The sequence below is a fragment of the Chaetodon auriga genome, chromosome 6, assembly GCF_051107435.1.
Source record: "Chaetodon auriga isolate fChaAug3 chromosome 6, fChaAug3.hap1, whole genome shotgun sequence".
In the NCBI taxonomy this organism is placed as follows: domain Eukaryota; kingdom Metazoa; phylum Chordata; class Actinopteri; order Chaetodontiformes; family Chaetodontidae; genus Chaetodon; species Chaetodon auriga.
The window spans coordinates 8,260,475-8,287,424 of NC_135079.1; the positions used below are offsets into that span (position 1 = coordinate 8,260,475).

The 26,950-nt window shown below is 40.4% G+C and overlaps 2 protein-coding genes across 3 annotated transcripts; both read left to right on the forward strand.

Annotated features, from left to right (window-relative positions):
- The first annotated feature begins 42 nt into the window (after positions 1 to 42).
- Positions 43 to 3,898, forward strand: LOC143322747 (YY1-associated factor 2-like). Its single transcript, XM_076734158.1, has 4 exons — positions 43 to 187; positions 487 to 612; positions 2,265 to 2,417; positions 2,524 to 3,898. Exons 1-4 carry the CDS (start codon positions 162 to 164, stop codon positions 2,762 to 2,764), a joined length of 546 nt encoding a protein of 181 aa, XP_076590273.1. The 5' UTR covers positions 43 to 161; the 3' UTR covers positions 2,765 to 3,898.
- Positions 3,899 to 4,182: 284 nt separating this feature from the next.
- Positions 4,183 to 12,871, forward strand: gxylt1a (glucoside xylosyltransferase 1a). 2 transcript variants are annotated; one of them, XM_076733564.1, is made up of 8 exons: positions 4,334 to 4,666; positions 5,315 to 5,407; positions 6,155 to 6,338; positions 6,699 to 6,830; positions 6,919 to 7,170; positions 7,872 to 7,995; positions 8,175 to 8,347; positions 11,474 to 12,864. In XM_076733564.1, the coding sequence occupies exons 1-8, from the start codon at positions 4,455 to 4,457 to the stop codon at positions 11,633 to 11,635; spliced, it is 1,332 nt and encodes a 443-aa protein (XP_076589679.1). In that variant the 5' UTR covers positions 4,334 to 4,454; the 3' UTR covers positions 11,636 to 12,864. The 2 variants fall into 2 exon arrangements, with proteins under 2 accessions (XP_076589680.1, XP_076589679.1); XM_076733565.1 differs by lacking the exon at positions 5,315 to 5,407 and having other exon boundaries at positions 4,183 to 4,666; positions 11,474 to 12,871.
- The last annotated feature ends 14,079 nt before the right edge of the window (positions 12,872 to 26,950 follow it).

The window sequence follows — 26,950 nt, forward strand, 5'->3', positions numbered from 1 at the left end:
CTCTCTGTTGTCATTACATTAAAAGTGATTGGGCGAACCGGTGTCACGTGACCGTCCTTCGACAGGAGTTTCCACGACAGCTGAGTAGCTGCTAAATGCGTTTTTTTTTTCACCTGTAACATTGATCCTTTTCAACTCCAGTGAGTCGAAGTTTTCATCAAATGGGAGACAAGAAGAGCCCCACAAGGTAAAAGTGTCGCTGGTGTCTTTAAATGAGGACTTTATCGGGCCGTTTGATAACAGAGAGCTCGGTCAATGGATGGAGCTGTTTTGCTGAACTGTTCATGGCGGCTGGCTGCTGCTTTAATACGGGGCAACTGCCTGTAAACTGAAAGCTCCCTGTGCCTCAGTGTCTGACTCCTGAGCACTAAACGGCCTTCACAGCCGTGTCTTTCATGCTCTGGTAATCTTTATGTCACACGTTTGCTTTGAAAGCGGTGAGAATGGCTCGTTATCACAGTGTTTTTGTTTTGTTTTTGTCTGAAGGCCGAAGCGGCAGTCCAAGCCGTCCTCTGACGACGGGTACTGGGACTGTAGCGTGTGCACGTTCAGGAACAGCGCTGAGGCGTTCAAGTGCCTGATGTGCGATGTCAGGAAGGGGACATCAACTCGGTAAGAATAACTGTGGCTGTACATTTTTAACAATCACAATACTGCCGAACTATTTTAATATTCATGGCTTGATTTGGAAAAAGGTTGACTTGTTAGGTACACCTACTGTCTGTTACAACATCCCTGCATTAAACCCTGTCTTCATCAAGGGTTAATGTTCTGTTTCTGTTGTTGATTCAACTTCATGGACATTTTGTAGCTTGTGGTCAGGGACATATCTGCCACTGAGGACGTGGAGGTCATGTCCTCGGTATTTCTGCTGGGAATTTAGCAAATTCGACTACTTTTCAGAGAAGCAAAAATAAGTGTTTCCCCGCTGGACTTTTCTTCCTGGTCCTTCAAGGCTTTGTAAATTTAGAACTTAATGTGGGAGTAAATGTAGAAAATACACATTAACAGATGACAGAATGAAAAAAAAAAAATGAAAATTTTGGTCTAAATGATGTTTTTTGCAAGGACTCATGACCTCAATATTGCTCCCTGTTTGATGAGCTGTTAACTTGTATAACATTATACTGAGGTTGTCCACCCCTTTTATATTATTGAGGCTACGACAGACTAAATACTTCACACGCCATACCAGGCAGTATAATGAAAGGTGGTATAAATAAATGTTTTTTTTTAGATAATATGAATAATTGTTGCTTATACTGGTTTATACTGGCCATATGTGTTGTCTTACATTGTCAGATTTACAGTATTGATACCTCCTGTTTGTGCAGCACATGCACTGGAGAAAAGCTTGTGTCAGTTTCTTAAAGCAGTCGGAATTGTTAAGGCTGGGTCTAAACTACCTGGCCGAACTATATTTCATAGGATGGTGTCACACATTTTCAAGTAGTACTAGTAAGTAGTAGTCAGGTGTACATCGGGACGTTGAAAGACGTTGGCTCGCTGTAATGATGTCTCCTGTTCACACTGGCCGTGAGGAGATCCCTGCTTCCAATCAAAGAGATGGGGGAGTTAAAATACAAAGTCCTCTTTCTGTGCAAAAATAACTTCCAAAATGTACCTCAAGTTAATATGAAGTGTCAGTGATCTCAGTGTCTTCAAAAGTCCTTTACTACTGAACTCCCTCGCTGTGTTTCCTGCGGTGCAGCAGTGACACAAAGAGGAAATCTGGTACTAAAAAGACTCACTGATCCTCCAAACTTACTCCTCCTTAAAGTGTGAAATTCCCTCTAACTACACCTCCACTGCATCCAGGAAATGCTGCTCAGAGAATAAGAAAGAGGGTAGTTTACACTTTAAAGGCTGTGCCTTTGGAAGATACTCAGCTGAAGCCTCATATTAACTTTAGATAAATGGAAGAATGTGTTTTTGCACAGAATGAAGACTGTGGATTTTGTCCCCCATTGCTTCCATTAAAATTGCATTAGGGAGGGGTCTCTTCATGGCCAGGAGGAATGATTAAAATAAGCAAGACTGGCTTTAATGTACATACAGTGTGGGCACCTCACCACTGTTTAAAGACAGACTTTAAAAAACGTAAATCTATCCTTTATCTGTTTGTCAAAGTTTGGGGGAATTTGGGAGATTTAGCATCTTGTTTGATTTTAAACTATTGTTGTAAAGCCCCTGCTGCACGCAGTTCATCAGACTGTAAAGGTAAGTATAAGGCCAGTAACCCTTTGTTTTTTGGTCTCTTCCAGAAAACCACGGCCTGTTTCTCAGCTGGTTGCACAGCAAGTAAATCAGCAGTTCGCACCACCAACAAACCCCAAAAAGGAGAAAAAGGAAAAATCAGAGAAAGACAAGAGTGACAAAGAACCAACACTGAAAAAGAAAAGCCATAAAAAGCTGAGGTAATGACTTCATCATATTCACTGCTCTTTGGGCTTTGTCACCACTGAAATATTTGGCACCTTCCAAACAGTTTCTAGATCTTGTTTCTGGTTGTCTCCTCGCCAGGCCCAGGTTAAAAAACATAGACAGGAGCAGCGCCCAGCATCTAGAGGTCACAGTTGGAGACTTGACTGTAATAATCACAGACTTTAAGGAGAAAGCCAAGCCCATGTCCACGTCAACGAGTGCTGCCTCAGCAGACCAACACAGCCAAAGTGGCTCTAGCTCTGATAACACTGAACGAGGGGTCTCCAGGTGCTCTTCGCCGCACGGTGAAGGCTCGTCGGTTAATGGAGAGACTCACTAACCTTCACACTTCCAGTCTGCACAACCTGTTCTTCTGCACTCTCTCTACAGCCTCAACCAGAGATTAAACTTCAACATGCACGTTTTTTTCTAATAATACTATAAATGCCAATATGATAGCATTCACTTCCATTCAGGGTTGTATTTTTCACTGCCTTCTCATGATGGTAAAGAATTCAGGAGTCGGGACGTTTGCTGTACGCTCAATTGAAGGAACTGCTGCAGCGAGATCTGTCATGACGAACTGAAAAGAGGAACTGTAGCATTAAATCCCGGATGTCGGTGGAACTGTGCCACGTGTTGTGGTGACTTGGGTTTTAACACCTCTGTGTTACTTCAGTGTCGCGCTCAGTTGGTCGTTGCTGCGCAGAATAAATGATGCATTACGAAAGAAAATATGAAGAAGTCATCTCAGAGTTGTAGTTGATCCTCGACTTTTGTTATCATTATTTGCACTTAATGGCATCCTGTTTTCATGATAACATTTTTTAGCATTATTTCCACTTTGCCATTATCAGTGAATCATAACACTTTTGGTTTTTGTCATTATCCAGCTCTCATTTTATGCCATTTGATGCCATTAATTGTTTTACTGTCTAACATTTGAGTAAAAATATGGAATAATTATTCTAACTCTGCTTCTCCTTCATTTGGTAGAGTTAAGCATGATTTAATCTATAGAATGGTTTATATTGTAAAGTAATGTTAAATAAAATAAGTTGTAGATACTTTGGTATGTTTTTAAGTTTTCATTATTGACAAGAACAGTTTGTAAGACAACAAAACAATAGAGAGGTTGTTGTTTTTGAAGTTGTCTTTTTCATATCATGACTGATATGTTTCATAATGGCCTGACATGAAAAGGCAATGGACTTGGTATTAAGTCATGTGGTAGCTTCAGGTCAAACAGTGAGTGGTACACATTCACTGTACTGCGTGCATGAAATATGTTCCTTTAAAAGCAGTGGTGAGAAGTAACTAATTACATTTACACATGTGCTGTACATACAACTTAGAGGTACTTGAGTATTGTGCTTTTTACTCCTTTAAATGTATTTCACAGCCAGGTACTCTGCATATTGACATTTTACAAACAAAACGTGATCACAAATAAAATAAAACGCATTAACAACAATCCAACAGCTGCAACATGAAAGCACTGCTGACACATAAGTGATACTTTGATACTACATGTATCTAATACTACTTCTAATACTACTTCTGCTTGTACTTCTGTGGGGGGGCGTTTACTTGTGTACACCACCTCTACAATTCTGAAAATGGGACTTTGGTTAAAACTGGGAAGAGTCACTTAAATGTATGCCAGTGTTTGTCCTGTGTGACTTATTATGAGAGACAGATGTCCTCATGCACCGAGTTCCGAGTCGTTGGTCTCTACCGGGCTGTGGTGTGTAGCTTAAATCTGACAGTGTATCTGTGAGGTGCACACACACACACACACACACACACACACACACACACACACACACACACTGTACTGACAGATGGTAAATCAAACGAAACACGTGTGTAACACAAGTGGGTGGAGCGGAAAACTGTAAACACCAACTGTGCTCTTCGACTTAGCCTCTGACTTGACTTGTGAGATGGATTAGTTCGCTGGTGGCGCATCAGATGTCTGCTAAGATCAACAAAAATGTTCCGTTAGCGCATAAAACTTGAAACGCAAAATGCGATGCTATCTTCAGGCATTTCTCCTGTGCATGGCGTTCACCCTCTTTTCACTGCTGTACGTGTTCAATCAACTAGCCTCCACCTTGGAGGACAGAGGCGACTGGGACCCGAAAGAACAAGGGATACCCGAAAAGAGTCATGACACCCGGCACGTTCTCAGGAAAAGGCCAGGACTGGCAGGCCTTCGAGAGCGCGGAGGGCTTGAGAGGTACCTTAGCCAGCAAGCTAATCTATCACCTAGCGTTTATTTAATTTCACCAGAGACCACATTAGAAAATTAACACAGTAGTTACCTCTTCCTACATTTGAAGTTGCTATAAAGATTTTGTGGCTGTTAGGCTAGACCAAGGTAATAGACAATAATGTATTTTCAGACGTTTGTTGACTTGCTACAGCTAACGCTATCACACTAACATTAACGGCACATCAGCTAAGTTGTTACACCTAGTTTATTTTAGCTAACGTTACCAGACTGATAGTAAATCAATCATAGCTGGACGAATTTAACATCATATATTAATATAACGTAATAGTCTATTTAGTGTTTCAATTGTACTGTTTTATAACCATGGTTTATGATGTTATGTGTTGTAAATTGCTGATGTTATCTATTAGCTACCATAAGCTAGATAATTGATTAACGCTAGCTAACCATTAACGTTAACGTTACTGCAGACTAATTCTGTGCCTCATTAGCTTTTAGCTGGATTTAAAGGACCGCCACCTGTTAAACAACTAACTCTAGGAGGCAACTGGGGACAGATCTAACTAGCATAATCCCAAAACATACAGTTCTCTTGTCCAAGAGAGTAATTTAACGTTGAGGATCCAAAAGATCATGTTTTTATTCTGTCAGGTGTAAATCACTGGCAGTTTCTTACTGGAATCCATATTGGAGACTGCCTGCTGATGTTTGTGGAGTGAACTGCTTATTGGAATCATCTCTTAGGTATGACTGATTTTGTGCATCTCTATAAACAGATATCAATGTTCATTAACAATCAATAGACTTCAACTTTAAATTTTCATCCCATAATCAGGTGCACAGCTCAGAGGAAATGCTGGGCCTGTTGCTGCTTTCACAGTGCACCTTGTGGCCACACTTGAGTTTGATGAGTACAAGCACTTCTCCCAAATCAATTTGGTGAAGGAATGCTTAACCTTACATTATATTTTAACCTTGAATCTCTGTTTACTCGTCATTGATTGACATGCCAGTATCTTTTGACAGACTTCTTTCACCTCTGATCCTACAAACAGTAATGCAGTCATAAACAGAGGATGATAACAGAGGTCGTATTATTTTCTTGAGTCAGCCTTGCTACAGTTTAACATGTGTTTGGCGTCATCAGATTAAACAAAATTAACAGATATATTTGTGTATGTAGGCTTGCCATACTATGACGTGTACAGAGATATAATTAAAAAGTGGTAATATTCATAATTTCCAAACTTGAAAATAGTAGTTTATGAGGAGCGCTTGGAGGCAGCACAAAGCATGACTGATTGTCTTCTTCTACATCTTTTCATTAAGCCTCATGACAGTTCCAACCCTTTAGGGCTGAGTACCAGACTGCTGAGCCTGCTGATATCTTCATTACCTTTTCTCTCCTGCTCCTGTCAGTGTATCCATGTTGTTGTAAGAATAAAAACCCGGGTTGATTACTGATTAATTTTACCTTGTCTTGGCTCTTAGAGAGAGGTCAAGCTCTGCAGTCAAGGAACATAGTGATTGGAGAAGTCACCTGGCTGTGGTGGCATGTGGCCCCCGGCTAGAGGAGACTCTCAACATGCTGAAATCTGCTGTTCTCTTCAGCAAAAAGCCTCTGCACTTTTACATCTTTGCTGAGGATGATCTACATGACAGCTTCAGAAATGCTGTAAGTGTCTTCCCTAACAACACCAGAGCTTTCATTTAGCTGTGTATTCATTTTCTGAGTGTACACAGTTTCTGTAAATGATTCATTTTGCCATTGCCAACTGGTACATACAGAATCACATTAAGAAAACATTCTTGCAACCATTGCAAAAAAAAAAAAAAAAAAAAATCAAGCTACATTCGAGAAGTTTTGAATTTCCATGCATGAATGTTTACACAGTAAAGCCTTTTTATATAGTTGTTGTCACCTTTTGGCCCAAAGGCTGAGATGCATCGTTTCTGAAAGAACAACTTAAGTTCAAATCTTACATGTGGATAATGTTGAGGTGCAATTTTTCTTTGTGCTTATCTTCTCCTAAAGCTAGACTCCTGGCCCAGGACAGTTCAGACCAAGTTTAACTTCACCCTCTACCCCATCACTTTTCCCAAGGACAACATGAAGGAGTGGAAGAAGCTCTTCAAACCTTGTGCCTCTCAGAGGCTTTTCCTGCCGGTATGTATAGAGTCATCTTTCAGGCACATTACCATTAACAATTAATTTGAAAATTTTGCTCAAAAGTTTTTTGTGTTTTGTTTTCCAGCTGATCCTGAAGGAGGTGGATTCTTTGCTGTATGTGGACACAGATATCCTTTTTCTGCAGCCGGTGGAGGACATCTGGGCCCTCCTTTCTCACTTCAATTCAAGCCAGTTAGCTGCCATGGCTCCAGAGCATGAGGAGCCACGCATTGGCTGGTACAACCGTTTTGCCCGCCACCCTTACTACGGCAAGACGGGCATCAACTCAGGGGTCATGCTCATGAACATGACGCGCCTCAGGGAGAAATCTTTTAAGGTACTGTGCATTTTTTTTCCTTGTGTATGTTAATACACAAAGACAGGCAGCAGAGCTCCTTCTCTAACAGACTGCTCCAGCTCCGCTGTCACAAGGACCACTTCAGGAAATCATTCCTGCCACGAGCCATCACACTGTACAATAACAACTTAAACAGTTAATCCACTAACCTCACAAACCCCTGTATTTTAAATGTTATCTGCACTACTGCAATATTGCACATACAGTCTACAGTTTACATTTTTTTATTATCCAAAACTGCACAAATATTTTGCTATTTTTTGCTTGTAAATACTGTCTATATATTACGTTCTATTGTATTTTTATTATATTATTATAATAATATTATATAATATGTATTATACATTATAATACATACTACATATGTGTGCCAGGCCAGTGTCGATAGGTTCTGTGAACTACTGTAACAGCTTTGTATCTAGAGGTGCGAAATGTAGACATTTAAAAACATTTGAGAATACTGGAGGAGACTTCAGGAGTAACTGCACCACCAAGATTAACCAGCTGAGGTCACTCTTGTAATTCTTTTTGAACCGTCACAACGGGCATACTCAACTGAGTCGAAACCGTTTCTTTGAGCTGATGTGTAGTGATGACAAAAGTGCAAATGAAATGCAGGTTTATGGTTTCCTGATGCATGATGATATGACTGCTCTCAATTTCTGTATTTTTCCATCTAGAATGACATGACTCAAGTTGCACTGCGGTGGGAAGAAATTCTGATGCCTCTTCTCCAGAAGTATAAGCTCAATATCACCTGGGGTGACCAGGACCTTCTTAATATCATATTTCATCATAACCCAGGTTTGTGCACCCACATGCACAGCATTATTATTGTCAAAAGTGTTACATATGACACAAACGCAGTTCACTAAAGATGTTTGTTGTTTTGGACATTTAACTTCAAATAAACAAATATTTTAGGGTTTGTAATTGTATTCATAGTCTTTATCAACCTCATGGTGTCTCATGCTGTGTTACAGAAAGCCTGTATGTGTTCCCCTGCCAGTGGAACTACCGTCCAGACCACTGTATCTATGGCAGCAACTGTCAGCAGGCTGAACAAGAAGGTGTCTTCATTCTCCATGGTAATAGGGGCGTTTACCATGATGACAAGCAGCCAGCATTTCGAGCCGTCTACGAGGCCATCCAAAAGGTAGAATTAACCAGAAGTCTGTGGTTTCTGTGAGCTGTTACAGTTAAAAAAAAAAAAAAAAAGCCTAAAACTCAAGGGTTCTTATTTGTTGTTTGTCTTGTGAAAAGTTTCTGAATAGAATTGGCTATATTTACTCATCCAGAAGTTTTTATCAAGGGTGTTCCAGACACAGCCAACTGGAAAACTTGATGGGATGTTTGAAAGGCTTTGTTTACTCCAGTGAGGATTGATCATTTTATGGACTTTCTTTCTGGTGCCTCTGTTTCTTTAGAGGGCCGTTGTGTCAGTGGACCAGACTATTTGGAGAAACATTTATTAGTCATTACATTATCAATCGGCACTCCAGGCCATTGCTTTTCTCTTATGGATGCTTCCGTTCACCAGTGCTTAATCAATAGTCTGTTAAACATTTCCGTCATTCTGTCTCAGCTCTTCCAAACCAGACAAATCAGTTCCTCCCTGCTTCGACCACTGCAGAAAAGCTCAAATTCATGAAGTGTGTTGCAGAGTTGAAGCACCTTATGGCATCGTGATGTCACTAATTACAGAGTGTTAAAATATCAGTATCATTATTTGTAGGATAATTTTAAGATTATTTTTAACTCAGTCAGTACCACCATGACCAAGAAGCATTGACAAAAATCAATCTGTTTACATACTGAGCTTTTTAGGTGTATGCTGTTCATGTTAACTATTGTGTATGTCTGCTTTCCAATGTAACAAAGTTGCAGTCAATAGAAAATACACATTCTTGCATAAAGGACAATTGTTATTGTTCACAAGTCTTCACAAAGCCCAAAACCAACAATGCATTAGTCTGTTCCTCAACACTTCCAGACTTCTCCAGCCTGTCTGCAGCACCCAGCCCAGAGTCCATTCCACTGAAATCATAAAGTCTTTCAAAACAGGTTTTAAAAACACTAATTAATTTCCTAAATACCTGTACAGTGTAATTGTTCAGCAAATACTACTGAAGCAGGAGTAAATAGTCTATTCATCTGACTATTTTCTGCTGTGGACTTGGTGCTCTAGTTCATATTTCCAGCAGCAGGATCTGTGCGACCGGCTCAAAATACACTAGAGTGCCTGTGGTCATCATAACAAAGAAACATGTCAGCCAGTGCAACTGTGTTGCTCACTGATGTGCTTTTAATAGTTTTTGGGCAGCAATGACCAGCAGTAGAGGACTTAGATATGTCATAACTGGGGCACAATACTTGTTAGGAGCAGCAATTTATTGTTTGTTTTGGTCTTTTTCGCTAGATTTGCAGACAATAAGAAAAGCATAAAATCACCATCCTCCCCCTTTAATGTCCTCCTTTTGGGTTTGTGCTTCACTGTGTTGGAACAGCTGGTCAGGTCTGGCTGTCTGTTTATGCCTTCTGTAAAATCTAAACATTATCAGAATTGTAGCATCCTTAAGTTGGTATAACACCCTACAGAGCACTGCCAGTGCATTGCTGGCTTTCGAAAATGAAGACAGAACTTGGACTAAAAAAGTATGACATCTGTCATATTTACTCTAAATGCGTTTCAGCTTTTGGAGCTGAAAAGTCCACTACACATCCTTCATCAGTGAGCAAACGTATCAGCCGGAGAGCTCTCTCGCTGCTGCGCTGGCGGCTCGCCTTCGATCTGCTCTTGTTGATTTCAGCACACCGGTCAACACGCAGGCAGCAATCGGGGGAGCAAGGGAAGCTTCATTAGCTGGTCTCCATCCATTACCGCCACAGGGCCCAGCCTGGCCACTATCAGTGCGGGCAATGTTCTCAGCCATTAGGTAAACGAGCAGGCTTCATTATGGGGCGCTCGGCCCTCATGCATCCATCAGTCTCTCCGACAGCATGAACACACATACAGCATCCAGGGCGGCACATACCAGACTCCAGCTGATTATAGGAGGTGGAGGAGTGCTGTGGTTTGTCATTAGTAAGCATAAGACGTGTCCTGTGTTCAGCAGATAAATGTAAGATACAGATCTTTGTAGTACAATTAGCTCATTAGAAGAGAGCATTTCATCCCTTGGTGTTATAAGGCTTATTTCGGTGAAGCTTTTATCAGCGCTTCCTGTTGCTCCAGCTCCTCAGGCCCCCTCCCACTTTGTTCCCACTCAGTCCTTTGAGGACAGCATCCTAAAGCCTGGAGCAGGCAATTCTGGAGGAAACTCTCATTTCCATCCCACCAAGAGCTCCTTAGTCAGCCCGACTCCCAAGGCAGGCTCTCCCAGCCAGCAGTGGAGCTTGCAATAAAGGGCACTACCATTACCCTGCCAAGCCCACAGAAGAGTTGTAAAATTTTTAGTGCTGATGCAAGTTTGAGCCATCATGATGGCTGTGTGGACAACGCACCAGCAGCATCCACATAAAAATCAATAGGAGGCTGTTAATGGTGCTTTATTGCCTGCTGCAGTATATGAAAGATAATAAAGGAAGTGCGCTTTGAGTGACCTAATGCTTGGCCAAACTGGAGTCAAATGAGATGCTGTAAAATTGTGATTTCTCATTATTTACTAGAGCATTAAAAGAATGGCGCACCTCAAAATAAAAACAAAAGGCTTGCATTAGGCAGTCTGGAGCTTATTTACATACTGTATGTGACAAAAGCCTTGGCTGCTTATACTAACTGGCTGAAGAGACGGAAGTTTTATCTTTGCTGTTCATTTTGTGACACAAAAGCATAAAATAATGAAGCATATCTGAAATGCTGCAGCTGTTGCTTTCACCAATGCTGTCACGCCTTACTGAACCCATTCTTGTATAGTTGTGGTAATAGATATTCATCGCCCAAACACACTCCGAATTGACAGATAGGAATCAAATGCAGAATGTTATTGTCTTAAACTGACAGTGATAAATGTGGCACTTAATGTGTGTGATTTGAATGCAGTTCATATCGTCCCATCAGGGCTGTGACAGGAGGCAACAGGCATAAAAACACACCCTTCTGCTTGATTTTAAAAAGCATGCTTTGAGTCTTTCTTGAGTCGTGTCAGGAGCAGGAGGAGAGCTGAAATTAAAGTGAGCGCAACCACCAGAGACGCATCACCGTGGATTTGCAAAGCTGTAATGAAATCTGATATTTTATTCTGATATCAGAAACACCTGCACGTTCTTCTCTTCATCACAGTACCCGTTTGGTGAGAACATGGAGGCCTCGCTGCTTCGGCCGCTGGAGGCGTCGCTACAGACCACCACAAACAGCTACTGTGGAAGAGCCAGCCACCTGTTTACCAAGAAGTTACAGCAGAGCATCATGTCTGCTCAACAAGATGCCACACAGAGAAGATGATTAGGACAGCACTCTAATATCATTTCATGATTACTGTCTGATTGGTGACTTGGATTTAAGATACTCATGTGGAGACAATGAGCTGGAAGACAAACAGACTCTGGTCAACATCGAACCTCCATCTGTTTCCAAACTGCCTGTCAAGGCTGTGGAAACCGGGAGCCGTAATCTGTGGAGCAGGTTACATTTTTTTATTTTTAAGTGAAGCCAATATTTGTGCACATCTGTCCAATGAACACACAACCGGTGGTGAAAAATGCACTGAATCCACTTTGCCCTGTAGAGATTTTGGATTTCATAGCGGACGAGAAGGACACTTACTGTAGTCCAGACAATCAGGTTGTATTATTTTTAGTAATGAGAAAGAACCTGCAATCATTTTGTACAATTGTCCAAGGTCTTTCTGGAAAAAGAAACGGGGCACGGTACTTCAATATGTTGTCCTCATGGAGAGCATTTTTAGAGCTGTTTTAATATAATGTTGCATTCAGGCTCTTACTAGTTTTTTGTCACAGCAGTATATTATAAAGGATTCTTGATATATTCAAGTACTTGTTAGTTATACAGGAATCATCCATGTTTTTAGTGAACAAAACAAATGCTCATTGAGACACCTTAAACTAATAAGTCTGATCAGTATTTATTGTTGGACAGGAAGCACTTTTGACGTTTACCTTAATGTAACATGTGGATATCATTTCATGTACTCTGGCGTAGGAGGTTTCAAAGCATTGTTTACTGTACACTGTGGTAGCATGTAAGTCTTTTCAGTCACTTCACCAGTACGCCTGCCTGTAACTGGAACAATATTATAGGGAGCAGTTCATTTTCATACAAGCCAGCAACCATCGAGAGGTCTGCTTCGAGACAGGTTTGTCAAAAATTTGCACTATTGATTTGAGAAATTGAGGTTTGTAACAGCACAAAGTCATATCTTTGATTTTAAGGTTTTTTTTAAATGCCAGCCTGGACATTCAAATGTATATCAAATGAATCGGGAAATAAATATTTTATTAATAAGCATTTCTAATGATGCAGTATGTAGTTTGTCTTAAATATGTATGTTTGAGATCAGGTTGAACTCAGTCAGTTGAGCTGAAAATATACTTTATATTACAAGAACTCCTAGAAGTATTGCCAAAAAATGAAGGAATTATAACAATGAAGTGTTTGTAATGAGGCGAATGAATTCTGCTGCAGTGAAATTTTAAAGTTTGATTGGGAGTGTGTGGTTCTCAGTTTCTTACTCTTTATTTTCCATTCTTATTGAGTCTTTTTCATCAGCCATCTTAACCACTTTGCATAAACTGCACTTGTTGCCCACTCACTCCACATAAAGACAGAACATGAGCCATGTTCTAGAAGGCTGCAGCAAGCTGAAAATAGGAAATTAACATGTGAGCGTGAAGACTTCAGAAAGTGTTGTTAGATGGCCAAAAAGGAGCCGATGCGTCTGGGTCAGTAGCCTCTGGCTCTTCATTTCACAGGCAGATTGACTGACGTGCCTGGAATAGACAATAGATCTGCATGATGAATGTAAAATGTGCTCTATTCTAAGAAGCTCTTAGAGATACTCAGTTTTCTTGCAGAGAAATTAAAAAGTCTGCAGTGAGTGGGATAAAGACAGTTTCTGTATTTTAAAAGCAAATTATCACTTCACAGGTTTAACAACATCTACATCTGAAACTCAATTTTATGATGTGAAGCAGGTGGAAGCCCTGCACAGCAATGCTGCAACGAGATTTGCGCATGTGGCAATTAGTGGTTGTATTGCGTTATAAGCTACTGAGCAATAACAGAGTTTAGGATTTAGTTGATTTCATTGGGAAAAGTTTTGTTCAAAGTGGTCGTTCACTTCAAACCTTGGAGCAATATTCTCCTCCTAGAGTTGGATGATATACTGAGGAGGCCTTATACTTTGGCTGTGGTTCATATTTTTAGTAGGGAACCTCTATACTACTTTTTTTTTTATTCCCACTTACAATGGTGCCTTTAAGGGGTAGTGTACATTTTAGTTTGCTGTGTGGATGCAAAAGAAAAAAAAACAAAACTAAAAACCACAAAAGGTCAATTTATTTCTCCCAGAAAGTGATTATACATTTGCAGAGAAATGCTCAGTGGTGTTATTGAATACCTTGAAGCACAGCCCTTAGAAAGATAGATGTTTACAACTTCAGTATGCAAAGCATTTTCAGTTTTTAAGGGGAAAGGCTAATGCTACTGCATGGTTTCACTCCCTCTGAGTATAATGGTTATTGAGGTCTCATTCTCCATCAGTCTAACAGGAACTGCCAATGGATTATTCATGTTATTGCTTGCACCACTTGGCCTCCGTAATGTTCAATAGCGATTTAAAGCCCAGACATAAATTAAAACAGTTGCAAGCAAATGGCCCAACACAGAGTAAAACGGGTCAAAAAGTAAAGATTATGCAATATTAGGCAGTGCAAAGTCATCAACATCCTCTTTAGAGAGACTTAGAGAGCGCGGCGCTAACATCATCAACGGTTATGTGCAGAGAACATTTAGAGTTTCAAGATGACAGGATCTGTTTTTCAGAGCGCAGAGAAAAATGTATACTGACAAAAACGGTGCATACACCATCTTCCACTCATAAAGCAGAAGTCGGTTGAGTATCCAGGGAGACGGTGCGCGCAGACCCTGCACACACACAGTTTTCTACAAGAGGCTCAGTATATGCTAAATATTTCATGGCTGATATTTAAACTTGGAATAAATGATTGCTTTTTCTACTTGGGGAAATGGAAACAAGATGAGAATCTGACACCGATACGGCATAGTTGTTAAAAAACAGTCACCTGTTGACATAGGTATGGACGTGTTTTTGGTCGTCAGCACCCAGTTTCCAGCACACAGAGCAGCATGTCTTTTCTTCCAGCCACCTGACAAATGTAAGCCTAATAGTCACCCTCCTTTTAGCTCCATTTGGCCTCCATCAACTCCTCATTAAGATAACTGACTCTTAAGCTTGCCACACATTTGAATGTGTCCTTCAAGTTTGTACCTTGATGCTGGATAAGTAGAGCAGAGTGGGTTTATCATCGCAGTTTTACTGGAAACAGCTGCCTACTGGGATAATTAATAAAATAAAAGTGAGCGAGAAGCCTCTGTACAGTTCAATAAGAAGAAATCACTAGGAAGTGCATAGCAATATTTATTGACGTGAGCAACAGAGCAACACTTTAGCGATTAGACTCGATGGATGTGAACCATCTTCATTAAGAGTTGGCCCATTATTTTAGAAGATAGGACAGGATCCCCGAGAGTCTACAGACTTGGGATGTGGAGCGAAGCCACCAGAAGGAAGCCTGAACCTCTCAGTGGAATCTTGTGGAACGTCCTGGAGATAATTTGGATGATTTGGAGGTGTTGGATTGTGCAAGAGAAGATCTGAAAGGCAGAATGACAGAATTAGATTGGAAGGACGCCATCCAGGGACTGATTTTCTCAGGGAAAGTTATCAGATAAGGTATTGATGAGCCAAAAGAGGCTTTAAAGCCCCATACAAAGGCAGAGTTGGGTGAAGGTTCGCTGTGTTTGCTTCATAACATTCAGTACAGCTTCACATGTTTTGAGGTCTGCCAAAGGTCTGTTGACACTTTCATAGATAAAACACATTGCTCAGCACGTGACGTGAATACGTGAATGACTGATCCTCAGTCTGCTCGTTTTGCAATACAGCACTTCTGAGTGAGAGCGAGACTTAAGTTAGTCAAGACGTGGACATGACAGCCAGTCATGTATCCTGTCAGTTTGATAAACTGAACGAAGAGACACACCAGAGCGGGGATGAGAGGAAAGTGCAAAGTTTATCACAGCTGGATGGACCAGGTAGAAAATCCGTTTCCCCCTGTGCATATTTCTCTGCTCCCCACCTTTCCTGCTGGAGAGGGATATCATTTAACTTAGTGAACATTTTGATCAATAATACATTTTCCAGCACTGCTGAGACACGTATAATTGTGCTGATATGTCAGGGTTTAAAACAATTAATATAATTTACCGTTGAGCATTAGCTATGCATGGATCACTCAGTAGCATGCTGAGAAGAGAATTTGCCACCGTAAGCAGAACAAGATGAAAAATATGCATATGGAAATACAGTGAAATTGCTAGTTCAGTGCCTGCAGTCAGAAAGTATAATATCATCTTCTCACTACAGCAGTGATAGATGTGATGGAGTGATAAACTTCAGAATTTCACTTCAGATTTGATGGAACAAATTCAAATGTTGACCTGATGGTGACACAAGATGAAAAGTCAGGGGATCACTGGAGTTTCAGCCTGAGGGTGGAATGAATGTTTGTTCTAAATGTCAGGGTAATCCATCCAGTAGTTGTCGAAGGTTATTCTTGGATCCTCTTTTCTAAACTTGCAATTCAAATCCCATTCCAGCGAAATATTTGACTTAACTCCTCAAAGAACAGGAGGTGAGCCAGATTAATGCCACATGGCCTGACAGCCACACTGTGTGGATCAATGTTTCAACAAATAATCCATACCCCGGCTACCCGAGGCTGGCGGCTCCTCTCCTCTCGCTCAACAGCCATAAACAACAGCTCAAAGACCCTCCACATTGACCCCCAGGGCTCTCGCCTCCGCTGCCATCACATATGAGATAGCAGAGCATGTTTTATAGATGCATAACATTCAAACACACAAAAATAAGGATGTTATCACTCAGGCTCACTCTGATATTGGCTTTTTATGGCCCAGTTGGAGCAAATGTCATTGAGATTGAGTATTAAAATGCACAAGTAATACCATCTGTATTACCACTCATAAAAGAGGGTATCAATCACTTCAACTGACCTTTTTTTTCCCCTGATAAAGTGTCTCATCAATGAGCCACATCTCGGTGCCTGAGGGCTGAAGGACTATAGGTTGAAATCAATGCCATGCAAAGTATTGTTAGTGAACACTGTGCCCCGTGATTCAATACGCCGCACTTTGTTGATTGCATTGTAGACACCACTGACAAGCAGCATTAATGGTCCGAGCATGTGATTCATGGTAACTGACTGATTGCACGGACTATTACGGGCATTCACTTTCATGCAGCAGCATGACAGCAGCATCAGTAACCATAAATTGTCTGTGGCTTGGCCAAATGCCAGCAATGTGTTTGTGTTGTCTGTTTGCATGCAAATGAATGTATGGTTCTGTCTGTGTGTGACTGTTGACTTTTGGGAGGCATGACAAAGACCCGGGGCCAGCTCTAGCTCACATGTTTGCTTTGTTTACTCTGTGGCCTGTAGGACTTTCTCTCACCGCAGCGACTTCAGCTTTAGTGTCTGTCATTTTCTGTTGTGACCCACGTTGTTTTAATTGCTTAATAATTGCACTGAACAACTGAGCAAACTTTGTTCTCTACTGTTGTTTTTCATATCAGTTGTCTTTTCCTCTTTTCTTTTCAGTCCCCTGAGTCCTCACCCTCATATACTGTAGGTCAGTTAATTGTCTTCCACATGCATCCCTCCTTCACTGGCATTTCCTAATGAACCTATCGTCCTTAGGCCCACACACAGAGGCTGCTTCATTGACTATTGGAGCAGCTCGACCTGCGTGTGGAACCTTTAATTGTTTTTCCTGGAGTCTGACAGCCGAAGACACATGATGGATTTGCCACCGCGTTTATCTCTGACACGGAAAAGGACGATCCCTGCATACCTTCAATTCATGGTCAAATGAGAACTTCTGCGAAATGTGGCTAAGTCACTGCAAAAAAATGTTTTAAATGGGTGGATTTCCAAGCTTGGTTTTAGACCAGAGAAGTGCCTCTCATTTGGAGTTGAAAGTACATTCAAAGGAAGTCCCCGGGGCTAAATAGGCTGTTCCACAAACGCCACAATTTACCACAAATCTGTCTCCACCTCATGAACTGTTGGCTGTGATGGAAGTGTTAAATGAGCTGAGGTTTTCCGGAAAAATGTAGACATGCCCCTCATGTGAAACCTATTATAAAAATCTAATCTCGAACTAATTTAGCATTCTATTTCTTGCACTCTAAGGAATTTGTAACAATGAAATAGATTAATCAGACACATTGCAGCAACAATGCAATTTAAGGTTACCAAGCTGCAAAATGCATAATGAGCTGTATGGTTTCAACTAAGGAATATAGCACAAATTGCTCCAACAAAGCCATTTTTCAGACACCCTTGTTATTTTCAAGGGCACTCTGACCACCAAAACACAGAGATGGTTCCTCATCAAAGCTCCTGTAAGTCATTATCATCATTTATGCATGCTGAGGGGAACGGAGGGTCTAATCCTTCACCGATATGACTGATAATAGGTCAGTGTAGATTACATGGAGATTTGGTGGGATATTTCTCAAGAAAACCTCATTCTGACTGAGGCAGATGTCATTTTGTGAGGCGAACTACCTCGAATTGAAAGGCAACTCCTCATCTCGTCACTTGGATTGTGAGTTTTTACAGCAGCTGTCTTCTGATCCCATAAACAAGATTATCAGAGAGCGACATCCAGAGGAAAACAAAGGACAAAGTGCTCCCAGATTATCACAGATTAACTCAGACAGTGCCGTAATCCAGTGGAAGCACTCAGATCCTTTACTAAAGTAAATATACCAGTACAACAGTATAAAAATACTCCATTATAAGTAAGGAGATTCATCCACTATCCTACTTGAGTAAAAATACAGAAGTATTATCAGCAAAATGTACTTAAAGTATCCAAAGTAAAAATACTGGTACTGCAGAAACAGGGCCTCCGTGACTGATGTTTTATTACATATGACATTATTAAACTGTTAATGATCATACAACCATGCATAAGTAGCATTTTACTGCAGTAGCTGGTGAAGGTGGAGTTAGTTTTAACTACTGTATACAGCCAGGTAGTTTATTCCAGTGGTTCCCAACCGAGAGTTCAGGCCCCCTCCAAAGGCTCACAAGGTAAACCTGAGTGGTCATGAGAGGCATAACATAAGAGGAGAAGAAGAAAAAGAAAACAACAAAAACAAAACAAAAAACAAAAATGATCTAAAAATCCCATTTGTCACTATGTCTACATTCTAAAAGTAGAAATAATACAAAAAAGGAAAATTCCAGAAAAGTAAACTCTTTCCCTTTTGAAATGCAGTGAAATAGAGGTTAATAGTATCATAAAATAGGAATACAAGTACCTCAAAGTTGTACTTTTCTGCCACTGCCACAATCTCAGAATCACAGGTCAGAGTTCAACCATCTGTTAGGACTCAGTGCCAACTTGCCACATTTAAAGGACTCAAGACTACAGATGTGTGAATTTGTAAGTCCACCATATTGTTCTTGGCAGCATATTTTCTCCCAAAGCCACCGAGCTCTAGTGTTGAAGGCCGGGCAACTGACTCCAGCTGGCTCCCTCAGTAAATGCCAATTTGATCATGGCATTGCTTTTTGTCCAAAAAAGGTCATATCAAACATATTTTTAAGAGTACAATATTAGTTTCACAGAAAAGCAACCCTTACAGCAAAGTCAGAGGACTTGAAAATAGAGCAGCCATTACTGTGTCAGGGAAATTAACAGGAAGAGACGAGACACAGCCTTTATTTAAAAAGTTGTCCATCATGACTAGAGAATAACCAGATTTCAATTAAAGGAGAAAATCTTTATTGTCATGGGACCCAGAGCGAGTCACTGGTATGTGCCTTCAGGGTCTGACTTCACTCTATTTCATTATCTCCCTCCTGCATGCATGGATTTCCTTTTACCTTTACCCAGCAGCCATTCAATGCTCCGTTCACTCAGTATTCTACCTATAAAGGTGTTCAGGAGAAATCAATTGAAGGGCCGTGATGTGCAGTCAATTCTAAATTGTTGCATTGAGTGAAACATTTACGCTTGGATTTTGGAAATTGATTGTTTTGTTGCAGTAACACCCTTTATGTCAAATTACATGAAAAGTCTCAGTGTTACTTGAAATTATGATATCAACCAAGAGATCGTTTAACCGCAAACCTGCAATATTGATGAGTCACCGTTTGACCTCCATTTTTTGATCAATTATTTTTGCTTCTAGACATTTGGGATGAAGCAACACACAGTCCACTAATGGATGTATGCAGAATGCAGGTGACATTTGACATTTCTAATAAAGATTGGATTTATTTTGCACAACTGTGGCAACTTTATATAACATGTGAATGACAATTTAATAAGAAGATTAAGTTCTAATCCTGTTTGCAGATCACTGAGGTCTACTGTGTGACATTGGAGGATAATCCAGGAGGCTTCTCAAATGATTATCTTACCAACACACAAACGCTGATGTAATAATCCTGCTTTCCATTAGTGTGGCCGAGAATATATATTAAGGTGTTTAAATATTAACTCGCATACTGTTAGAATAACCCATACACAGGCTAATAGACAGCAGGCTAAACAGCCAAAGTGCCAGAGGAGCATCATCATTCACTGAGCACATCATCTAAATTTTCCAAGGTTGAGTGTGTATGTGGTTCACATAAATAGATGAAAAATAGTCTGTAATTATGCGAAACGTTGAATAAAATGTTTGAGTTATTATCTGTTGAGGATAAATCTGACTGGGGGAAAGTGAAAGTGCAGCACTTGCCCCTCCCTCATTACCACCACTGAAGTGCTCTTGAGCAAGTAAGGTCGTCAACCTCCAGCTGCTCCCGTGGGACATGGATAAATGGATGCTTGTACAGCTTTCAGCTCCTGGAAGAAGTTCTTAGTGTCTGTTGACCTCACCTCTGGAGAGCCCGAGGGCGTCTGCAGATGTCAGCAGGTACAAAACTTTAAAGACCATTTACATAATGAATCAAATCCAAACTCAGCTTACACTAGGTTTCCTGTGGCTCTGTGCAAAGTAAGTGGGCATAGATAAGGAAAACATAAATGGATGGATCTATTATTTTATTTTGGATTTCTGATGTCTCTCTTTAACGTGCATTGAAACTGTACATGAAGGTATATTGTGTAAATGCAGCACATCAGTCAGTGCAAATCTATAACACACCAAATCACTGGGAGAGTCGTGTTTCACCAAGAATACTCAGGAGAAAAACTGGTCAAACTGGCTAATTTTTGCTGAAGAAAATTACAAAGCTAGTATTATTCAAAAATTGCAGGGGTCTGGAGGAATGAAGGGGGGGGGGGGGGGGGGCACCTGTTGACAGCTGCTTTCCCACATTGTCACACTGACTGTCATACTGACGACTCCGTACCAGCAAAACCAATTCTACTGGTGGGACCTTTCTCATGATCCCTCCCATCTAATTACTCTCCTGAGCCGGCTGCGGATGCACTCAACTTGCAATGTTATCTGAGATTTAGAGGAAAACCTCCAAAACATTTTTTTTTATTCTTACACTGACTTAGAGGCTTTTACTGCTTTGCACTTGGCTCTCCCTGTGCTTCATATTTTTTAAATAATATTGTGTTGTCAGTAAGAAAATAGACATCCCTTTACAAATTTCCAAAAGGCTGCTATTATGAGAATAGGCAACCTGTGCTTTGACACAGGGAATTTAGCAAAGGGTTAGTTCTGGTCTGGCTGGTGCAGCTGTTGTAGTGATGCCATTGTGTGGTGGCTTTTCGCGTTCAGCTGATTAGAGTTCACAGAGAAATTTAGCTATATTCAGTTTTACGAGCATGAGTGGCTGCTGTTTGCACTGAGATGAAGAGTAAACACTTGATCTCCCTGGCTTGTAAATATTGTTTAAAAACCTAAAAGAGATCCTTGTTTCGCCCCATTATTCTCATAACAAAGCAGTAATGGATATGATCAAATAGTTCTCATTCTCCAGTTTTAATTAGAAGGAGAAACCTGACTGGGCCTTTATAAATCAAATGCAAATTCATTGAAATTCAGATTAAAGATGTAGACATCACCTTCCAGGTGTCAGCCTTGGCGGGCTTGTCACGCATTATGAAATGATGGCACTCTCACTGATTATGTATCATAATATAGCAGCGTTCTCTGTAATGCTTTCTGCTGCAGTCTCTCCTGCGCTGCTTTCTAATGAACACCACTTTTGAGCACCAGAGCAGAAAGTCATAAAAGCATCATTTGGCTTCATGCTACCACTTTGAACAACCTTTCATGCCACTGCACTTTCCCTTAATTTCATTAGAAAATGTGTAAATGCTAGGAGATGGGAAATAGAACAACTCAGCGGGACCATCTACTTAACATCCTGACGCTTTTGATCAAATTAAAATCAGCATGTGCTTTCCTCAGCAACAGATACAGGTCTAAATCACCATGCATTCATATCGAGCTATTCAGGGTTCCATCCAAATTCCTCATTCGATTAACATTTTCGGGAGATGCCTTCTCCTAATCATAATTATACGGTCTGGCATTTTTATGGCTTGTCCACAAAGAACACTGCCCCATTTCATCTCCCACAGCACTTTGTGATATTTCCCGGACTCCAAGTGATATCTGCAGTGGTGCTCCACACAAGTTAAGAGCAATCATTCAGCTGATGCAGTACAGCAGTTCCTTCCTTCAGCTCGCCTAAAGGTGTGAAATGCAGAGAACACACCGCTGATAGAGTTGGCTGATAATCAACTGTGGAGGTTTTATTATTATTATTTCAAACCTTGTGTGACATATATTTATTTCTTTCGCTGCATTTTGATTTCTTAATCTTGCATTATTCATGAAACCACAAATGAGTAGCGTGAGAACACAATCTTACGTAAAGGGAGGAGATATAATCATGAGCATTTTTATGGTTGGAATTAACTGAAAATGATGATTGGTAGTTTCTCTCAGCGTATTACACCTGGAGTACTGCGCGGGCATCTGGTCAAATGCTGCTGATAAACATCTAAAAAAACCTTCAGCAGATTAGTGCTGCATTGTTCTTCGGTGCTGGTGTGTGTGAGCTGCATTAACAACTACCAGGCTAACTGTGGAGGCTAAATTAAAATCTAGTCTTTCGGTATTTGTGCACACTGTCATATGGATTAATACACCACATTTCTTCTGTGAAAAACTAGTATATACTGGTTTTTGTTGTGGGTGTAGGACATGAAAGGTTAGTTGTGCTCAGCTGGCAGTACCTAGTCCTAGAGAACTGTTCTGTATAGAGGTTCTTCAGCCTGGAACAACAAACGCAAACTGGTCAAAAATGGAATTTTCCTTCAAGAAGTCACTTCAACATTAAGTCATAGATGCTATTGGTATCATAGTTGCTTTGTTACCTCTTTGTTTTTCTATTTTTTGATGTTTTTGTTGTGACTTTTGGTGACTGTTGTTGCTTTATGTGTAAAATTATTTCACATGTTTTCTGATCTTTGTGCCAGTGCCATTTTAATATGTATTAAAGTCTATGGAGTTCCTATAAAGAATAAAACTCCCTCTTGACTATATACCTCAAGCGGTGCCCCTCTGTCCACTCACTTTGTGCAATTGTTGTGGAGAAAAAGAGCATCTGCAAATTGTAAGTCCTCTACTCTACCCGTGCTGCCTTCTGGGATTTTACCAGTCTTGCCACAATGACTAAAAGCTCTAATCCCTTTTACTTAAAATACCTTTGTTTTTGTCTCTGCTGTGACAGGGTTGGTTTACAGAAACCACTCCTCTCTTCTCAACTGTCAGGCTTTGTCATTATTATTCAGGTGTTGGTGTCCCAGGAGAAATCCACCCATCTGAGGCTGCGTCTCCTGTATTTCCCACATACTCCTCCATTATACAGTGAATACAAATAACAAACACTGTCTCTCTCTGCTTTGTTTCTGGCCACGCTTGCAGTCTCAGACAACAACATGCATATCTGTTGAATGTTATTGTGGAATGACAATACCTCGGGCTAATCTGTTTCAGTGCATCATTGTGGTCACAGTGCAAGTCATCAGATGGAAGGTGCAGTAAGTGTAGGTTATTTCCCAGTTGTGCAAAGTCATTGGCCACATTTACATGCAGATTCAGATGATTATAATGTTACTATGGCAATAATACAGGTTACTGCAATAATGCCATACAGAAAACTTTGAATAGCTGGTTAATTTTACTGTCATTAGTATGCGGAGAAAATACCATTAAATACCATGAGGGTGAATATAATTATTTACTATTTACTGAGTGCTGCTGCACAGCACTGTTGTGTTAATGGACAAACCTGGTCTAGTTTTTCTGCTCTTTCATCTTGAAAAGCTGTCCTTGACAATTTGAAGAGTCCGTTGGACGGCTGCTATTATAGACCTGAAAGAAACTCTAATCCATACACTATTACTTCAACCTCAGTGACTTTTAGCTTTAAGTAAAAGGTAATATTCTATATTTTTTCTTACTGCTTCTTACTGTGTACCATCAACATGTTAGTTTGTCTCTCTGTACTTTCTGACTCCTGAGGACATGAATCTTCAAAAACAGATCACAGACATGCACATAGAAAAGGATAACTACTCTCCTGTCATTTCTTAGCAAGCTTGTCTTAAACAGGAGTGAAGAATATATTTGTTCGAGACTATTTTCATCTAGGGATTAGTACTATATGGTACTCTAATGAGCATCTACAGCAGCAGGGCACTGACCGACTCAAAATAAAAAAATATAGTGCCCATGCTCCTGGTAATGAAAGACCATGTCACCCTGTGTGACTCATTATGTGTTTTTAATAGTTTTTGGACAACAGTGCTCTATAGCGCAGAGGAAAAAGCTATATCAGATTTTGGCCACGCAGCAATACTCATTAAAAGGCTTAATTCACTGTTGGTTTTGTTGTTTTCATGGGGTTTGTGGCAGTAAGTAAAACCTCCCCCATCCATCAAAAGGCTAAGACAAGCTGAGAGTGTGAGCCGGCTGACCTCCATGAGATGCAGAGACATCACTGTGCTAATGCAAACTTTTAGAATTAGAATTTGTTCATATCCATTTCATTTCATTTCAGTCCTCTGTAATTCTTCACACTCAACTGAAAGGTCCAAGGTTTCCACATCCTTTCCCCTCCCCATCTATTTATCCCACTATTAATCAATAAAAATACTGCCTTGCAGCAGAAAGTAAAGTCAAGCGCTAAACTTCCGACTTGCTCTATAAAATGCCTTTTTTTTCTCGTATAGATATATGCAGTAGCTGCGGCAAACATTCAAAGTAGAGATAGGAAATACTTATCTGTGTACAAATGCCTCCAAGCCAAAAAACCTTTTGTACTTCTTTTGTACTCTCACTGTTGCTCTCTCTCAGTCATGCTCCGATGGGGATAGAAGCGTGGTGAATGAATTTTTAAAAATCTCGACAGGAGACAAAACTGACATATTAAAGGCAGAACCATTTAACGGCTGTGTGGAATATCTGGGGAGAATGTGCATAAAACAATGAAGCCGCAAGCAAATGGCTCTCCTGAAAAAGGATAAAGCACACACAGCTTGAATATATGGGACCTCTTCATACAGCAGCCTTCTGCACAACATTTCACACACAACTCTTGACTTTAAATACCCTCGGCAATGAATACTGCAGCTAACTGAGCTACTGGAAATCCTGCAGACTACAGCCTAAATAGAGGACAAAGAAAGCTGCTGAATGAATGATACTTTCATTTCCAGAATTTAAAATTGGCACTTTGAAATATTAATTTTGTTTTTCTTCTGCTGGCTTAATGGCCACCTAAACGCTTGGAATAATAAAATATTTACCAGCACATGTAACATTTTATGAGCCAAAGGCTAATTACCAGACAAGTATCCTATTAACTGACTACATTTTAAAATCTGATTGATTTCCCTGAGACCACACATCGGAACAAAGGTCAGCCTCATATTAAGACTGCTGAATGAAAAAACAATGTTTATTAAATACTTTGTTGATTGATGGCAATCCATGTTGCAGAAACACACTTTCCTCTCCTGAGTACATATACTAAGTATTAAGTTTAAAAAGTATACGAGTGTGCTAGATCTCCCAAATATTTAACTCTCATTTTTATTGTGAGAATTTAGTCTTTACTCAGTGAACATTAACAGCATTTCTGAAGCCAGAAAACACTGATATACTCTCTCTAAGGACCATATTTGAAGAAACGGTTCCTACGGTCAACAACAATTTTAGTTTCTTCCAGTGCGTGAAACAGCGCCACTCTGGGTGTTAACGTATTGTAATGTCATCCAGTCTTTGTGGTCAAAATGCGACATTGCACCCTTACTAACGTCTACCTAACGCAAACAGGTGTAGTTGCCATTCTCTGATAAACATAGCAAGAACCAAACAATTAGATGCGGTCACTGTTGTGCCTCAGCGAAACTGCGAATGAACCGCTCCCTGGAAAAGAAACTCAAGGAAAGTGTAAAGATAGTCATACTCTGGCGTTACAACAAACAACAGCAGAAAGTGAACATAATTTAAAGGGAACAACCCGGAGAGTTAGTTAGCTTGTTCCTCAGTGTTGCCAATGATAACAGCTAACTTTTGTTTGGCTAACCCTCGTTAGCTAACGGCAGAGATGGAGGGAGATAAAGAGGCGTTCAAGGAGTTCTGGCAAGAAACCAACAAAATAACCATGGCAGCGACAAGTGCAGAGGGACTTACATGACATGGATATGGACCTCATCTCGAAAGGAAAGAAAATGGACCCCGGAGTCAATTAACGTGAGTGAGATACAACCTTTCTGTGTGTACATATAGCTGTTACGTCTCTGGGGCCTGCTCTCTGCCCTCATAGTTACAGTAAATGTCTCTCCTTGCCTGTTTATGTGCTGCGCTTTGTTTACTATTCTTGGGTTATTGTATGTTGTTTGCCATTGAACCTGTTGTGTTACTGTACACTGATACAGTTGTGGGGTACCGATCCTGCTTTGAATAGTTTGGAATTTGTCCAGTGTTGCATTTAGTGGTCGTTCAGTTGACTGTGTGGTTTTTTGGGGATGGGCCCTTGCAGAGGGTCTGCTAGATGCTTTTCAGAAAGTCTTCATTGCTTTTTTGTTTTTATCCTTTGCTGTATAACGAGCCATTGCCTTGACTAACTAGAAAACTGGCCTTTGTATACCAATATTATATATAAATATATGTGTGAGTGTGTAAGTCATGTATTTGATACATGCATTGATACCATTTGATATGAACATAAACTTGTAGATCTGTGAATGTTTTCAGTATCTCAGTCAGTTCAGTCGTCAGTACCGATCTGTAGCCTACCTGTATCTGTATAAGCTTTATGGTATCATATCTTTGTGTGTTAAGAAAATACATTTTAAAAAAGTGTGTAAGTCATGTATCTTAGATGCAAGCCCAGCTCTAGACATCACCGGGCCCAAGGCAAGATTTTCTTTGGGAGCGCTCCTTACTTTGCCTGCAGCTGAGAACTATGAAAT